The following is a 16078-nucleotide window of genomic DNA, read 5'->3' as shown; positions in this document are numbered from 1 at the left end:
TGTGTTATATTGATATAAATTATAGTTTTAAACTAGTTTATAATCAATTTATTAGCTGGTCCCATATTTTGTATTATATTTGTTTACATTATATTAAAACTTTTTTAAAATTAATATAATACATTTGGTGAAATATTAATATTACTAAAAAATGTACAAATAACTGTTGAGGACAAATGCATTGCCAGGTCTTTTGTTACTAGAAATGAATGTAATTTAAAAATTGGCTTATCATTTGCATTGCAGGTGGCTCTAGGTAACGAGTTACAACGGATGACCGGATTGGAAACTCGTGCCTGCTTTTCGATGGAACTTCTGGGGCCCACGAGATCGTTTGCATAGATTGCAAATCAATCGCAACATGTTTGTGCCCTTTGACTGGCTTTTGAGGTGATAGTGCTAATAGAAGGGGATAAGGCGACTACGCGGTGGAATTTCGGACAGTTCGGGTTTGGTCTTGGATTTGGATGTTTTTAGACCCCTGTCCATAAAATTGAAAAGGTTTTTTTTCAAGTTGATCTATTTGATCTCTTTAATTAAAACAGAGTGACCATCAACACTTTTAATTAAACAAATCAACCCGCAAACGCATTTATAACCCTTCTCCCTTTTAAAACAACTTGCCAAACATGTTTTTGATCCGTCTCACACAACAAAACTTGCTTACTGGCAATTAGATCTCCCTTTGTTGGAAATAGTAGCTTAAAAATTGAGCCTTGTAAGTAACGAACCATTTCATTATAGATCTCAAATGACGCTATCTGAAGCCTAGCAAATGAAAGAGAAATAAAGTTGTGATATGCCTTAAAAAGATATTTTCACTCGTATAGCTTATGATACAAAAGAAAACTGCTCTATTTTAAATATACATCCGTTTCCAACAAAATTTATACCGAAATTTCGAGAAGAAAAAACTAAACACAACTATGTATTTGTGTTTTTTTTTAAGTTAATGAACATAAATTAATAGGAAAATCAAATTGAATAAAATTTAAATAATTTAAAGACTAATACTATTTGAAGTATAAGAAATGAAAATATGAAATTGAAACTAGCACTATGTTAACACCATGTTAATATACTTTAATATGTAGTGTAATTAAGATCTAATAATAATAATAATATAGGAACTAAAAAAAATAGAAGAGTTTGGAAAGGGAGTTGTCAGGTGTGTTCAAAATGTGAAGACTTTTTAATTAAGTTGGACAAAAACGTAAGAACCAATTTTTTTACATGTTTTTTTTTTCTTTTAACAGTAAAACTTTTCGGTTAAATTCCCTTTAATCTTATACTTTTTGATTTGAACTCACCACCTCATTTTTTGAATTGAGGGGCAAAAACTTCACCATTCACCAATACATCACTAGGTCACGGGCATACAATATTACTCGATTGTATGCAATTTTTATATATAAAATTATTTGAATGTGTTGAAGTTTGGTATTATGATATTTTAACAAATAACTCCGATTATTATTTTTTGAAGTTTAAAACATTAAAAGGTTTGACTGTCAACACCACTATTAAAAAACTAGGAACCTCATGCTTGCTTGACATGACAATGAGTTAATGTAATGGTGACAACATTAACACAATAGCTAGTTGCATAAGTGAGTCTGCGACACTTGATGTCATGATAAGGGAAAGATGTCCGAATAAGGAGGATGTTCTTGTTTTTTCATGTATTTTATTGAAATATCTGCTAAAGTAACTTTAGATAATCAGGTTAAGGTACATGTACTCATTCTTGTTTTATTTTCGACTTATTCGATAAAGGTTTCAAGACAATTACGCTAATTTGATTGATCTGTGATCATACATGATTCAGATAATCTAGATGTATTCCAAACTACGTGTATTCTAGATAAGTATGTGACTACTACACAACTTCAAAACCAACAAAGACAAAAGTGGCATTGATAAGATTAGATGTATTTTTGGGAGTACCTAGGCTTTTTTATGTGATTGTGAGGCCAGCCCACATGGTAGAGATGCAAGTCTCTTAGATAGAAGGTCTTGGGTTCAATCCTAACAATGGCTAAATTTGATGTAATTTAGGAACAAACAGAAGTAGCAAATGCCGTTAAGGAAAACCTGAACTTTTTTACGGGAACTTATACTATATTCTCATGCTACTTACTAAATATTTTATAGTGAACGTGCTTGAGACACCACAAGCCTCTAAAAGGATGACAACTTTTTCCATAATCTAGAATTCCTATTCATAATTCACTTTTATTTTACGCTACAAATGAGTCTATGTAATATTTGGTGTTGACTCATTTTAGATCTTGCATGCCTCTAGTTTACTAGTTTATTTAGAAACCTATTGAGAGATGCTAGCTTGCGATCACATGTATACTTAGGTCCCATCCTCTATCTCCAAATCAAAAATTACACTAAAATTCACTTTATTTTTTCTCTCTCTATTTCAATTATATAATACTTTTTATACCTTTTATCATTATATTTTCTCTTTCCTTCACTCACAACCATTTTCAAAATATATTAAAAAATTATAGGGGATGAATAGTAACTTTTCAAATATATAGAAAAATTGCTACTTTTTCTAAAATATAAAAACTCTTCACTCACAACACCCTGAATCACTCTCTAAATTATAAAAACACCCATCACATAATATAAGACGTTGGATGAGAATGCTCTTAACGATAATGGATCGTGCATTATACACTCCATCGACACTACATTACTTGCTTATCTAGATGTTGATTTAGGTGTCTTAATCCTCTTCGATCTACCGTTGGTTACTTGAAATTTTCATGGACTCAACAATATTAGTTAGAATTTCAAGAACCATCCCATCAACCATCACATTGTTTCCTGGTACAAAGGACGAGTATTGAACTAGCTTCTGTTGCTATCGAGAGTCGCATGGTTATGATTTTGCTTCATAATATATACATTTCTACCTACTCTGTAGTTTGACGAACTAGGAGCTACAAATCTTGCAGTGAATACGGTGTTTCATCAGCACATGAAGTATGTTGGGATTGACTTGCATTTTATTCATTTTTATCTCATAGGGTTCCTTATTTTCAAAAGCTTTCCATCTTTTGTCTTTTTGGCTTTTACACAATATAATTTATTAATTATCTTAGGTTCAAACTTCATGTCATGTCACTTAGTTCATTTACCTTTGTGCAGGCCGAGACTATATAGTTGAGGCGTGACACATGCAAACAAACACCATATCAACACTTTATATTCATTATACTAGATCTGTGTGGTCATATTATAATATATTCTCTATTAAAATAGTGATCGGAGCCACTAACAAGTGTCATAGTACTTATTATTCTTATAATAGTGACTCAATCTTGTCAAATTGGTTGGTTGAACTATTTAACTTAAACATAATCATATTTTTATTTGTGTCAAAAATATCAATTTAACTCACACATTTAAAACGTTGTAATCTAAACAAGGCATGTTGAACCATTTATCGAAACATGTCAAACGCGTTAGCTGGTAATAACCAAATTATAAACTAGTTAATCGAGTTAGTGGGCTGTAAAAAATGGGCTAATGGATTGACATGTTTAATTGAATAAGTGGCTGATCAACTATGTTTAACTGAAACACGTGGGCAATGATGACCATGTTTAATTAAACACGTCAACTCAAACATATTAATCGAAACACGACCCATTTATTAAAACAAGTTAAATAAAGTAACTCAATACTCGTTTATCTTCGTGACATGGTTATTGTCAGAAACACTCAAAATAACATATTTACACATAAATAGGTTTTTGAAAAGTGATTAATAATTTAATAATCATATAAAAAATGTTTTTATAGCAATAAGAAAATCAAAATGTGACGTAGACACAACTTTTTAGCCAACAAGATATTCCAAGTAGATTGGAATTGGATGGAGTGTTTTTTACTATATTTAATAATTAATTAATAATCCAAGAAACTTGAGATAGAAAGAAGAGAAATCAAGAATAAATGAATAATAGATTTTGAGTGAATGATAATATGCTCCTTCCTTCCTTCCTTAATCTTGCTTGTCATTTTCCACCATTTTTCTGCCCTAATTTACAAAACAAAATTACAAAAACAAAGAGCTTTGAATTTTGGAAATAACCTCATATTTCCATCTTCATAATAACAACTCCAAATATTAATCAAGAAGCCCCACTTAACTTCATTTTCAACACCTTTTGTTATATTTTTGTCATCATCATCAGCATCTAACAGAGAGAATCCAGGGTTTCAAGAACTTGGTGTTTAAGACAATACCCAGGTAAGATTTTTGATTCTTTGATATAAAGTTGTTGAATTTAGTCCAAAAAGATTGTGTTTGGCTTTTAGGGTTCTTCCGGTTTAAAGGTGTATGTTTGTATAATGCATGTTTTGTTCATATGGGGTTTTGTTGATTTGAGGATTTGAGGTTGGTAATTAGTGTTTAAGACAAATCCCAGGTAAGAATTTTGGTTCTTTAAATGAAAAGTTGTTGAATTTTGCCTAAAAAGATTGTTTTTTAAGTTTTAAGGTTCTTGCAATTTGATGATGTTAGCTGTTAAATACCCATTTGCCTGTTTGCATAACGCAAGTTTGTTTGTTTGTTTGTTTTTTTTTTTTTGAGGTTGGTAAATCAGTTGTTTAAGTTAAAACCCAGGCAAGAGTTTTGGTTCTTTAATAAAAAGTTCTTAAATTTTTCCTAAAAAGATTGTTTTTGATTTTTAGGGTTCTTGAATTTGAATCCATAACTGTTCAATACCCTTTTGCCTGTTTGCATACTGCATGTTATTTCATATGTTTTTTTTTTCTTTTTTTTTTTTAATTTGAGGAATTTGAGATAGGTAATCAGTTGTTTATAAGACAGAGCCCGGGTAAGAATTGTGGTTCTTTAATAATAAGTTCTTGAATTTTGCCCAAAAAGATTGTTTTTGAGTTTTTGGGGTTCTTCCAATTTGATGATATTAGCTGTTAAATACCCTTTTGCGTGTTTGCATAATGCAAGTTTTTTCATATGGGTTTTTGTTAAATTTGAGGTTAGTAATCGACAAAACCCACATAAGAATTATGGTTCTTTAATAAGTTCTTGAAGTTTGCCCAATTTTTTTTTTTTAGGTTCTTCCAGTTTGAAGCTATAAGCTGTTCAATACCCTTTTGCATGTTTGCATAATGCAAGTTTTTTCATATGGGTTTTTGTTAATTTTGAGAAATTTGAGGTTGGTAATCGGCTGTTTAAGACAAAACCCAGGCTTGAATTTTACCCAAAAGATTGTTTTTAAGTTTTTTGTTAATTTTGTTAAGACAAAACCCATGGAAGAATTTTGGTTCTTTAATAATAAGTTCTTTGAATTTAACCCAAAAAGATTTTAAGTTTTTTCATCATGCGTGTTTTCTGTTTTTGGAGTTCTTAGTTACAGGTGCAACGAATTAACAAGCGAAAGTCTTATCTAGAATTAATTTACAAGTACGTTATAAATATCTGTTGCCTTGTGCCTCGGCTTCTAGGACCCTAAACGCCTTGAGTCACGGCTTATAAAACCAAGATTGTGTTTCTAACATAGGGAATCACTAATCATATAAACATATATTATGGCAATCGTTATTGTCATAAAAAATACATGCCGTGTAGACTCCAAAATGGTATTTAATAACTCCCAACTGCCAAATGTGTTGCATATGATTCCTAGAGTTCGCATGCTACATGAACAAATTGCTAACACATTAATGTTTAAGGTCACACCATTCAAAATTTCTAACTATCAGAAACTAGGGATGTAACAAACCGAGCCCGGACTCGGCTCGTTTAGCATAAGAGAGGTCGGGCTTGTATTATTTAGAGTTCTATTTCTGTAGCTTGATCTCGGCTAGTGAGTAGGTTTTCAATCTCGGGATCGGCTCGTTAATTATTCAATTATATTATTTATCTATATTTTGTAATTATTTTTATATATTTTTTAATTATACTTTTATATATACCCTAGACACTACCAAAACTCTGCTATGAGTGAGATTATACCGGGTACATTTGCTTGTTTTACTTTTCTTATATAAACGCCCTGCTTGCGGTGCGCACATATAATGTATATATGTGTGAACCCTTGGGTGGGCAAAAGTAAAATTGCACTAATTTTGACGTTATTTTAATAATCACGTGAAAATAACGTTAAAAGTGGCGGAAGGTTAATCAGGCATCATGTGGTGGCGTTGATAGCCGAAAGACAAGGGCACATGCACCAATCAGCCGGTGTCCCGATGATTGAGTGTTATGTGTCTTATGTCCAAGGCTTGATTCAAAACTACTATCGAGCCGGGGGTCTCACCGGAAGCAGCCTCTCTATCCCTATGGGATAGAGGTAAGGCTGTCTACATCTTACCCTCCTCAGACCCTACCATAGCATTGCTATTGGTGGGATATACTGAGTACGATGATGATGATGATGACTTTTCTTATATAACATAATATAATATGAGTTAGCTATTTTATTGTAATTTTACATATAATATTAATTACATGTAGATATATATTTAATAAACTAATAAAAGTTGTAAATAATGGCCCCATTTAAGCTCACTAGCCTAGCAAGCTCGATAAGTGAAGCTCAAGCTGGTTTATTAATAAAATAGCTCCAATATAAGCTTAGAACTCGTTTAAGCTTGGCTCGGTTCGAGCTTTTAGTGAGCTGATTTACAATGGCTCACGAGCAGCTCGGTTCGTTTACACCCCTGTAAAACCATAAGTCAAATAAGTTTGTTAGAATTTTTTTTCGCATTAATTACGAGTCGACGTCACTCGCCTATTTAAGAAAACCACTGGCTAATCAACGGTGGATACGAGTTTGATCCAATGGTTACTCTCTAAGTAAAATTGAATATCGTGTTACATATCATATTTCTTTGCCTATATATATTTTCAGCCAAAAGAGGAAGCCTTCAACTTTCATAACACATATGTGTTGAAACTTCAAAAGCTCTTTGGATCAAAATGATTGCAGGACCGATTCAGAAAACTGAATCAAGTGGAAAATGGAGATTCCAAGGGCAAAATGGTAATTTGCCACCTATTCGAAGCGGAAGTGCGCCTCCAACCATCGAAGGTTCATTTGCAGCCATTGAAAACCTCAAGTCTAGTAATCTTTCTACTCATAAAGAAAAGTTGGAAGATGTGAAATCCCCGAAACGGGTAAGCTTATTTTATTTTAATTTTATGAAGATATTTTTAAAAAAGGAATCTTTTTTATGGTGTCGAGTTTATACTCAAGTGACAAGTTTGTTAAAGTTTTTGGGTGTTTCGATGTGCGTTGCGATTTGATCAATTAAATTATTTTATTGAATCCATGATGTTACTTGCTAAAATTGTACCCCGTGCGTGTCTTTAGATGCAACATCTTTTGATCCATTTACTTATGAATGTGTTGATTCGGGTTTTCGTTAATTCCTATGTGTTTGTAATTCATAAATCTCTAAAATCGTTCATTGTCATTTATTTGTTAATTGATAACTTTTAAATACTAATTTGAAGGACGAAAATAACTAAATAAATACTTCAATTGTTTTAAACACGACTGTGCAACGGTTTTCTCTTAAAACTAAATGATAAGTTTGTTGTTTTTTGTATTTTGCTTAATTAATAAATATTATTTTTTTGAGGAATTACTCTATTTCCTATTATATTATGACCCATGACCCGTTTTCCTATTATAACCCATGGCCCATAAGGCTTTATAAAATTTTGAAAAATATATTATTGTGTGATGCGGGTTTCGAACCCAAGACCTCGTGTTTCAAACCAAATGTGCTTACCAACTCCACTAAAATGGTAATTGTGTTTGATTTCTTAGCTTAACATATATAAATGTGATTTCTCTTCAATTATAAAACTAAAACTATATTTAATTGTTTTTCATAATTCATAATATGACATTGTCTTCTCATATCTCTTTAACACTACCATTTAAGATTGTTCATCGTTTCTCTCTTCATTTTAAAATATAATATATTTTTATTTATTTTCTTTTACAACACAACCTTAGTCTTTGTAAATTTAGTTTTTAAAGCTGTGGCAACATTTTGTTATAAATATCATTTTATACACACAATATTTAATATAACAATATCGGTATGAATGTTTTATTTGAAATAAATAAAACATGAAGATTTGGTTTTCAACTTAAAATTATAGTGCATAATATATCAAAAACTTAATAAAAAAGTCATAAATAAAAATTATTATATGAAACAATTAAATTTACGTATTACATATAATGATTTTTTTTATTTTTATTATATTTTTCACCCGTGTGGAACACTGGCTCTAACCTAGTATATTATAATACACATACATATTTATAATAATTATATGTTTACATTTGCAGAAGACATACATACATATATGCATGCATAAATATATGCGTGCATACATAAACACACACACACACATATTATGGTTATAAATGCAAAGTATATTTCTATACAGGAACCAAACGCAGAAACAGTTAACCATGCTGACTCCAACCCGACAACCGCCATTGTTTCCAGTTCACAATCAACAGATGGGACAGGGGGCGGTATAGTAAATAACCCACCCGTGAACGCAAGTTCAAATACTCACTCACAAGACCATGGTTTCTTTTTTGGTGCTTCTGATGCTAATATTTCTGATATAAGAAATAGAATAGATTCACTTAACATATCAAACTTTCCAAATTTAGAAAGAGAAGTCGTCCAAGTGGCGCCCCACCCTCAAACCATGTCATCACCTCAAACTTATGTTGGCCCGAATCAATTTCTTCAGAATCCTGCCAATTTTTCTTCATTGGGCTTCGGGTATATGCCTCCCGAGACTCCAGTTTACCCGTATATGATACCAGCTGGATACTACCCTCAACCGTTCGCGTATGGTTTCAACCTGCAACCCGTTTCACCATACGCATCCGGGTATCTCTATAATAACCCATTTCCAACGCTTTTTGGCAACATGGGGGGTCAAAGCTTTAGTGGTCAAAGTCAACCTTCTGGGGTCAACTTTGGGTATGCTGGGGCACCCATTTGGTGGGAAGATCGTGTGTCACAGTCTTCAGGGGTTGTGGGCCCCACAAATCCTTATTATTTTGGGAGCCCGACCGATAGGGATTTCTGGCAATCTTTTAATTCACCCGCTGCTAGCTCGTTAAGGCCACAGTCTCCTTATGGTGGACAAAAGGGGCATAATAGTAATTATGTTTTTAACAATTTGAAAACGGATTTGCTTCTTGAAGAGTTAAATTCAGGTAAAGGTCGAAGGCTAGAGCTATCGGAAGTTTGCGGGCACATTGTCGAATTTAGGCAAGTTCTATGCTTTTTAATAATTTTAAGCTGTCTGCTTCTTTTTATAATAAATTCTTAAATTTTTATAATAATTTGTGCAGCGTTCATCAATATGGAAGTAGATTTATTCAACAAAAGCTGGAATTCTGCAGCAATGAGGAGAGAGAATCTATTTTTAAAGAAGTTATTTCTCATGCTTCAAAGTTAATAACCGATGTTTTTGGAAATTATGTTATTCAGAAGGTGAGTGTTGACCATGAAAATGTCAAATGTTGACTAATGTGATAGGTTAGAGTGCATGTTTGACCAATTTCAACCGTTAAGTTTTAATCTTTGGTGAATATTAGATGATAGAGTATGGAAATGCTGAGCAGAGGAGGGAGTTTGGGAACCTGCTTGAAGGTCAAATATTGACTTTGACTTTACATATGTATGGTTGCCGTGTGATACAAAAGGTAAATTTTAGTTTTTTGTTTTAATTTGTTGGCTGGGTCGATCTGGGTTGTGTTTTATGGTCAAATAAAAAAATTAGCTAAAAGAGGCACGGGTCAAGATAATCAGTCACATGGGTAAAGGCTTGAAAGTCGCCAAAATCTATTTTAATGCATACAACCTCCTAAATTGTTTTTACTTGTAAATCTTGATTGTAGTCACAACAATATTATTTTTCTAATCATAATTAACAAATTATCTATTACAAAAAAACTAAAAAAAATGGACAAAAACCTTGTTTCGGACTAGTGCAAAAAGCTGGCGGCTTGTGGCTCAAAGTCGGCTCGTTTGTAAATGAGCCAAGTAAGCTCGGCTTGTTGGCTCGTTTAGCTTTGCTTATTGGATGCGCTTCCGCTTGTTTAACTAAAGCCAAAATTAAAATTATAACTTTTGTACTTTATTAATCATACATTTTGTTTATATTAAAGTTAATATTTTTTTTTCATTTTACATATATTTATGTGTAAAAATATACTTTTTTTTACTAAATAAACTAGCTGGATCGAGTCTTTTACGAGCCGAGCTTGAGCCCAACATTTCAACTCGTTAAGATAGCCAACCCTCGGCTTAGTTTCTAAATGGGTCGAGCTTGAGGCCAACCCGCATAAATCATAATCTTTCATTTTTTAAACTAATTTTCAAGACATGTTTTAATCTTTCATAGGCCCTTGAAGTATTTGACCTAGAACAAAAAATCAAGATTGTGCATGAACTCAAGGACTATGTTTTAAAATGTGTTTGTGATCAATATGGAAATCATGTGATACAAAAGTGTATAGAATGTTTGCCAACCGAACACATCAAAGTAGTGACATCATCTTTTCGTGGTCAAGTTGAATCAGCTTCAAGACATCCGTTTGGTTGCCGTGTCATTCAGGTAAACTACTATTTTTTTTATTTCATAGACATTACTTAATAAAGTTACTCTATTTTTATTCTATTTTTTTTAGAGGGCGTTAGAGTGTTCAACCGATGAACTAGAAAGCCAATTTATAGTGGACGAGATTTTGAACTCGGTTTATTGGCTTGCACAAGATCAGTATGGCAATTATGTTACTCAGGTTTGTTCCATTATGTGATTTAATTACCAATTTTAAAATATATTTTTTCCAAATTTTAAGATATTATTGTTTCATTTACATTTTCAGTTAATATTATGAAAAAATGACTTCAAAGTTTCTGATGATACTTCTTTTAGAATTTAAGAAATAAGTTATAGGAAAATGTTATTATAACTAATAAAAAAATATATTATCATTAGAAAAGATTATTCTTTTTGGTCAACTTATTATAATCAAATAATCAGAATTGTTTAACACTCAAAACAACTGATTATCTTATTACTGCAACTTTAGACTGTAAAAGCACATCAAACCAATTATCTTATTGTTATAACTATATTGATTATTATGTTTATTTATATTTTTACCCTATCTTAAAATATATATATATCATATATATATATATATATATATTCATCGAATCTTTCAGTTAAGATTATAGAAAAAAACTATGACTTATAGTTTTAGATGATACTTTTTTTTAGAGATTAAGAAATAAATTATTGAAAAGTGCTGTAATAACTAATAAAAAACATGTCGTCACGTTTGAAATTTACACTTTAGTGATATAAAAGAATGCCGTTTTTGCTCAACTTATTTGTTAGTTAATCAAATAATCAGAATTGTTAAAGCAGTCGAATAACCAATTATTTTATTATTATTATAACTAATTATCTTATTTCGGTATGGTACTCGCAGTATGTGTTGGTTGCACGGAAACCAGAGGAAAGAAGCCAAATTGTACACAAATTGGCCGGCCATATCGTGCAATTAAGCCAACACAAATATGCATCAAATGTTATTGAAAAGTGTTTGGAATATGGTGATGAAGACGCAAGGCAACTCGTGATTAAAGAGATTACTGATATTGTTAATGGCATTGATAACTTATTGGTGAGTCTACTTAAGTTTGAATGCCATCATTGACTTTTGTTGACCCATAGAGGTGACAAAACAGGCAGGATGGAAAACGGGTCAAAACGTGTAACTTTTGGTGCATGTCAGGTTGGATTGACCCGAAACACTTTTTGCTCAAATTTTTTTATTTTTTTTATGAATAACTAGCATGTCAAAACATGTTTAAAAATTTACTATTTCAACCCTCTAAGCTATTTTTTAGTTGACCTGTTGGAGAAAATATTAAATTAAAATTTTCGTCCTCGAACTATGGAAACTACAGAAATCATCCTTTTATGTTCATATGTTATAGCAGTTTACGTCCTTTCCTCTAACGAACGTCTTCTAAGTCCATTCATGTGCCTTGCATGTGCAGGCATTTTCGTCCTATTAACACCCTTAATAGGGAAAGACGTAAACTCTTACAGCATATGAACTTAAAGGATGATTACTGTAATTTCCTTAATTTAAGAACGAAAAGTATGAAATTTACTCTAAATGTTCTATGAATCTACCTGTTTATAAGTTAATGAGTTGAAATTGCACACCCACAGCATGTCTTTAAACGCGCTGTTTTTTAATGTATTTAGGTGTTGGTGAAGGACCAATATGCAAATTATGTGGTCCAAAAGGTTCTTCAAGTATGCAGTGGTCACCAACGGGCATCATTGCTAAGTCGTATAAAACTTCATCTTGATATGTTGAAGAAATATACTTATGGCAAACATATCGCTGCTCGCTTTGAACAATCCTATGGTACAGGTATATATACCCTATACTAAAATTACTTATTTACCCTTAGTTTTCGCCATTTAATATCTTGAAAAATTGGATTTTTTGTTTTATTTTATGACTTGCAGGAATTGAGGCGTCGGGTTCAAACTTGCAGCGGCCGATGAGTGGTGGAAATCGCCGGTCTGTATAGTTTCGGGTGAAGTGTGTGATCGTGCACAAGCCGGCTATTAGTCTTTAACAAACAAAGAAAGTTACTAAATGTCGCGTTTTAGGAATGAATCTTTTATAGTTTGATAGTTTGATGCAAAATACAAGGGGGGTTAGTCAAAACATATAGATCCTTCTTAGTTATATGTAAATGGCTAAATTACATGCTTTTATCTTATAAATTAACTATATTTAGGATAAAAGGTGGTTTTATGTGTTACTCATTTGTGTTTATGTCATTATGTGTATGTGGAGTGGTAATACAAGCTAGATAGGGTAGACAAGTGATAGCATGCGCTTTATATTCGATTGTGTTTTTATATCGCAACTTTTATAGACAAACCAGACAATATAATTTGAGCATATGCTGTATACATTCTAACATAGATTTACATTTTTATTACCTGCATAAAATATTTCAATCAGTTGATGTTCAAGAAAAGAAAACATAATTATTTCATAGTTTATTTAGCTTTCATCAACTATTTAGGTTTGATTTATATAATTAAAAGAGCTTGGTAATTAAAACTGTAATTTACTTCTATGGATATCAAGATATTTGTGCTTATGTTAATTTACATAGTTTGTCTATACTCTATTCAGACACCTTTTTTTTTGCTATTTACATATAGTTTCTCTCTTGTGCACATCCTTTCTAAAGGGTTAAACTAAAGGGTGTCTAAATAGCAATTCCCAATTTATATTGCTTTGTAAATATTACTAAAATAGGAAGGGTATAAAAACTTATTAGATACCACCATTGTATCTAATAAGTTCTACCTAGAATTCAAAAATTTTAATATATAATAAATTTTTAAAAGAATATAGTGGTTCACTGTTTCTCCTCATCCCAGGCCATTGGATTTTCAAGTAATGAATATGCACAGAATTAAATTGGTGGAACGATTAAATCATAAACGCTATGATGAATTCATCCCAAGATGAAGATGTTGGGGTGACATGAGTGATGTCACTGTTATACTTGTTCCGTGGCTAACAATAGCGTTTTTGTAACTAATATATAAAACGCGTAACTTATGCTGCTTATAATCCACAATTTTGAATGAAAAAAACAAAGAGGTTTTCGGTACAAATACAATCAATAAAGAAGAAAACTGCCAACCATCAATATTTCTACTAACGAAAAAACCTCAGGTGACCAAAATATAAACCTAAAACTCTTAAAACATCCATTAAAACCCGAACCATATACTCATTAGTAAGCAAAATTTAAATTATAACTCTCGTCACCGTTGCATCAACAGAAAGTAAAGATACGCTTATCTGACGTCACCATCCGTTTAGCCGGTGTGGTACCAACAATTCTCTCCAACTAAACAAAAATATAAGTAAAAGATAACAGTAAGTACATATTAACATATAGTTAGCTTAGAAAGAAAAAATATTTTATCGGAAAGTCAAAACAACTAATAATGGTTAAATGGTTACCTGGAGACCGTCAAAGCGAGAGAAGAGAACTGTGCAGTTCATGCTATGTGAACCATCAAGCATGTTAACAATCTGAAATCACATAATAATATTTATAACTAATACTTGACGAATAAAATCAAAATAACGAAACATTAGGGTTTGAAAAGCATACCTCAGGGTATAACTCTTTTCTCTCAGGAAGAGAATAAATTATCAAATTCTGAGTCCCGCGTATCTGTTTTCATTAAAATATGTCATACCAGTTAAACTAAAAGATTGAGTAAAGTGCCAAATTCGTCCTTGACGTTTGGTTACTTTTGCGACTTTTGTCCAAAATGTATTTTTTTTGCAATTGAGCCATTAAGGTTTCCCAATTGTTGCCAATATTGTCCAAATCACTAGCCCCGTTAAAATTTATCGTTAAGTCAGGGTCATTGTTGTCTTTTTACACCCACTACATTCAAAACAAACCCTAATTGACAAACTACTTGAACGACCAGCAACACCTACCCTGCAGCCACCACCAACAACCACGACTGGCACACCACCGTCACATCCACCCACCTCCTCCCAAATTTATCGTCTGAGACTGTCGGCCCAACATCGCCGTTAGCATCAAATTTTTCAACTTCCTCACCATAGTTCTTACAGTGGTCGCCACAACCTTTGTTCCGATGATCGATTTCGATTAGATCCGGCCAAAGTCGCGTAAACCGCCGATGACCTTCACCTGATTCAGGCCACCATCGTCTCAGACCTAACTGCCGTTCCATTCAGATGAGACGGTGGGATTAGAGACACAATCTGGGTCTCAGACGGTAGTGATCTAAACTCACCATTTGGGTCGTCGGAGTTCAGAGGTAACGGGTCATCTTCAAGATCTGCGGCAGTGGTCATGGAAGCTTATAGCAACGAGATCTGAGTGGGCGATTTGATTATTTAGTAATTTTAATGATCTAATTTTTGAATTTTGAGAAGAAATGAGAATTGATTTTTGTTATGTGCTTGGCTTTTCAAAGGTTATTGAAATGGTCAGCAAAAAATACATCATGTAAAAAGACTACATAGCCCTCTGACTTAACAGAGATTTTGGATGGTGTTAGACATTTGGACGACATTGGCAGCAATTGAGGAAACTTAAGGGTCCCATTGCAAAAAATAACATTTTTGGATGAAAGTCGCAAAAGTAACAAAACCTCAAGGATGATTTTGGCATTTTACTTTAAAAGATTTACCTGAAAAGATAACAGTAAAATGGGTCAAACGAGTCAAATCTACAAGCTTAATATAACTTGTATCGATGATAAAAATGGGCCCTTTCAGTGTACAGCATTATCTTCTTTTTTCCTTGAAAGAACCAAGCTCGTGAACGGGATATATCACTGTTTTGTGTGTACCTAAAGAGATCGAAAACGTCAAAAAAAAGAACATTAAAAAAATAACAAATGATTGAACAAAGACTTATAATAAAAGAAAAGAAAAGATATCTCGGTAACTCACTCTCCAACTAGACACATGGATGCGTCTTGTGACTTTAAAAAATTCCGTACGCGAACAAACTCAAAGTAAGAACTAATAAATATCATAATCCCACCCTGCATCAAATAAATAATTTATAATTTACAAAATTGCATCATTTAACTAACTATTTCCTATTATATCCTTAATAAAAATTTGCCTTTAATATAATTATAAAAATTATAATACTTTGGAAAAATCACAAATTTAGAGGCGTTTGACATGTTTCCTTTCAAGCTAACTTTTCCTATTATACCCTTTTGAAGCATGACCCGGGTCAACCTGTTTATATAAAAACTGATCAAACTCTCCATATCTTCATTTAATTTATGGATTATGATAATAAAAATACCTGGACAGAATCTTTAATTTTTGGGAAGACCTACAACAGCAAACATAAAAATGTCAAATGGGCTAATTTTTGTGGTTAATAGCCCATAGGC

The 16078-nt window shown here is 32.3% G+C and overlaps 1 protein-coding gene across 1 annotated transcript; it reads left to right on the top strand.

Annotated features, from left to right (window-relative positions):
• Positions 1–4223: 4223 nt before the first annotated feature.
• On the top strand, positions 4224–12825 carry LOC143616564 (pumilio homolog 5-like). Its single transcript, XM_077089362.1, has 10 exons — positions 4224–4276; positions 6906–7171; positions 8465–9312; positions 9396–9537; positions 9642–9749; positions 10451–10663; positions 10737–10847; positions 11547–11741; positions 12335–12506; positions 12605–12825. Exons 2-10 carry the CDS (start codon positions 6974–6976, stop codon positions 12667–12669), a joined length of 2052 nt encoding a protein of 683 aa, XP_076945477.1. The 5' UTR covers positions 4224–4276; positions 6906–6973; the 3' UTR covers positions 12670–12825.
• The last annotated feature ends 3253 nt before the right edge of the window (positions 12826–16078 follow it).

The sequence above is a fragment of the Bidens hawaiensis genome, unplaced genomic scaffold, assembly GCF_021521415.1.
Source record: "Bidens hawaiensis isolate Kalapana, Puna unplaced genomic scaffold, B.hawaiensis_p1.1 tig00048155_1, whole genome shotgun sequence".
Classification (NCBI taxonomy): domain Eukaryota; kingdom Viridiplantae; phylum Streptophyta; class Magnoliopsida; order Asterales; family Asteraceae; genus Bidens; species Bidens hawaiensis.
The sequence above is the reverse complement of the archived record's forward strand: the minus strand, read 5'-3'. Positions and strand labels throughout refer to the sequence as shown.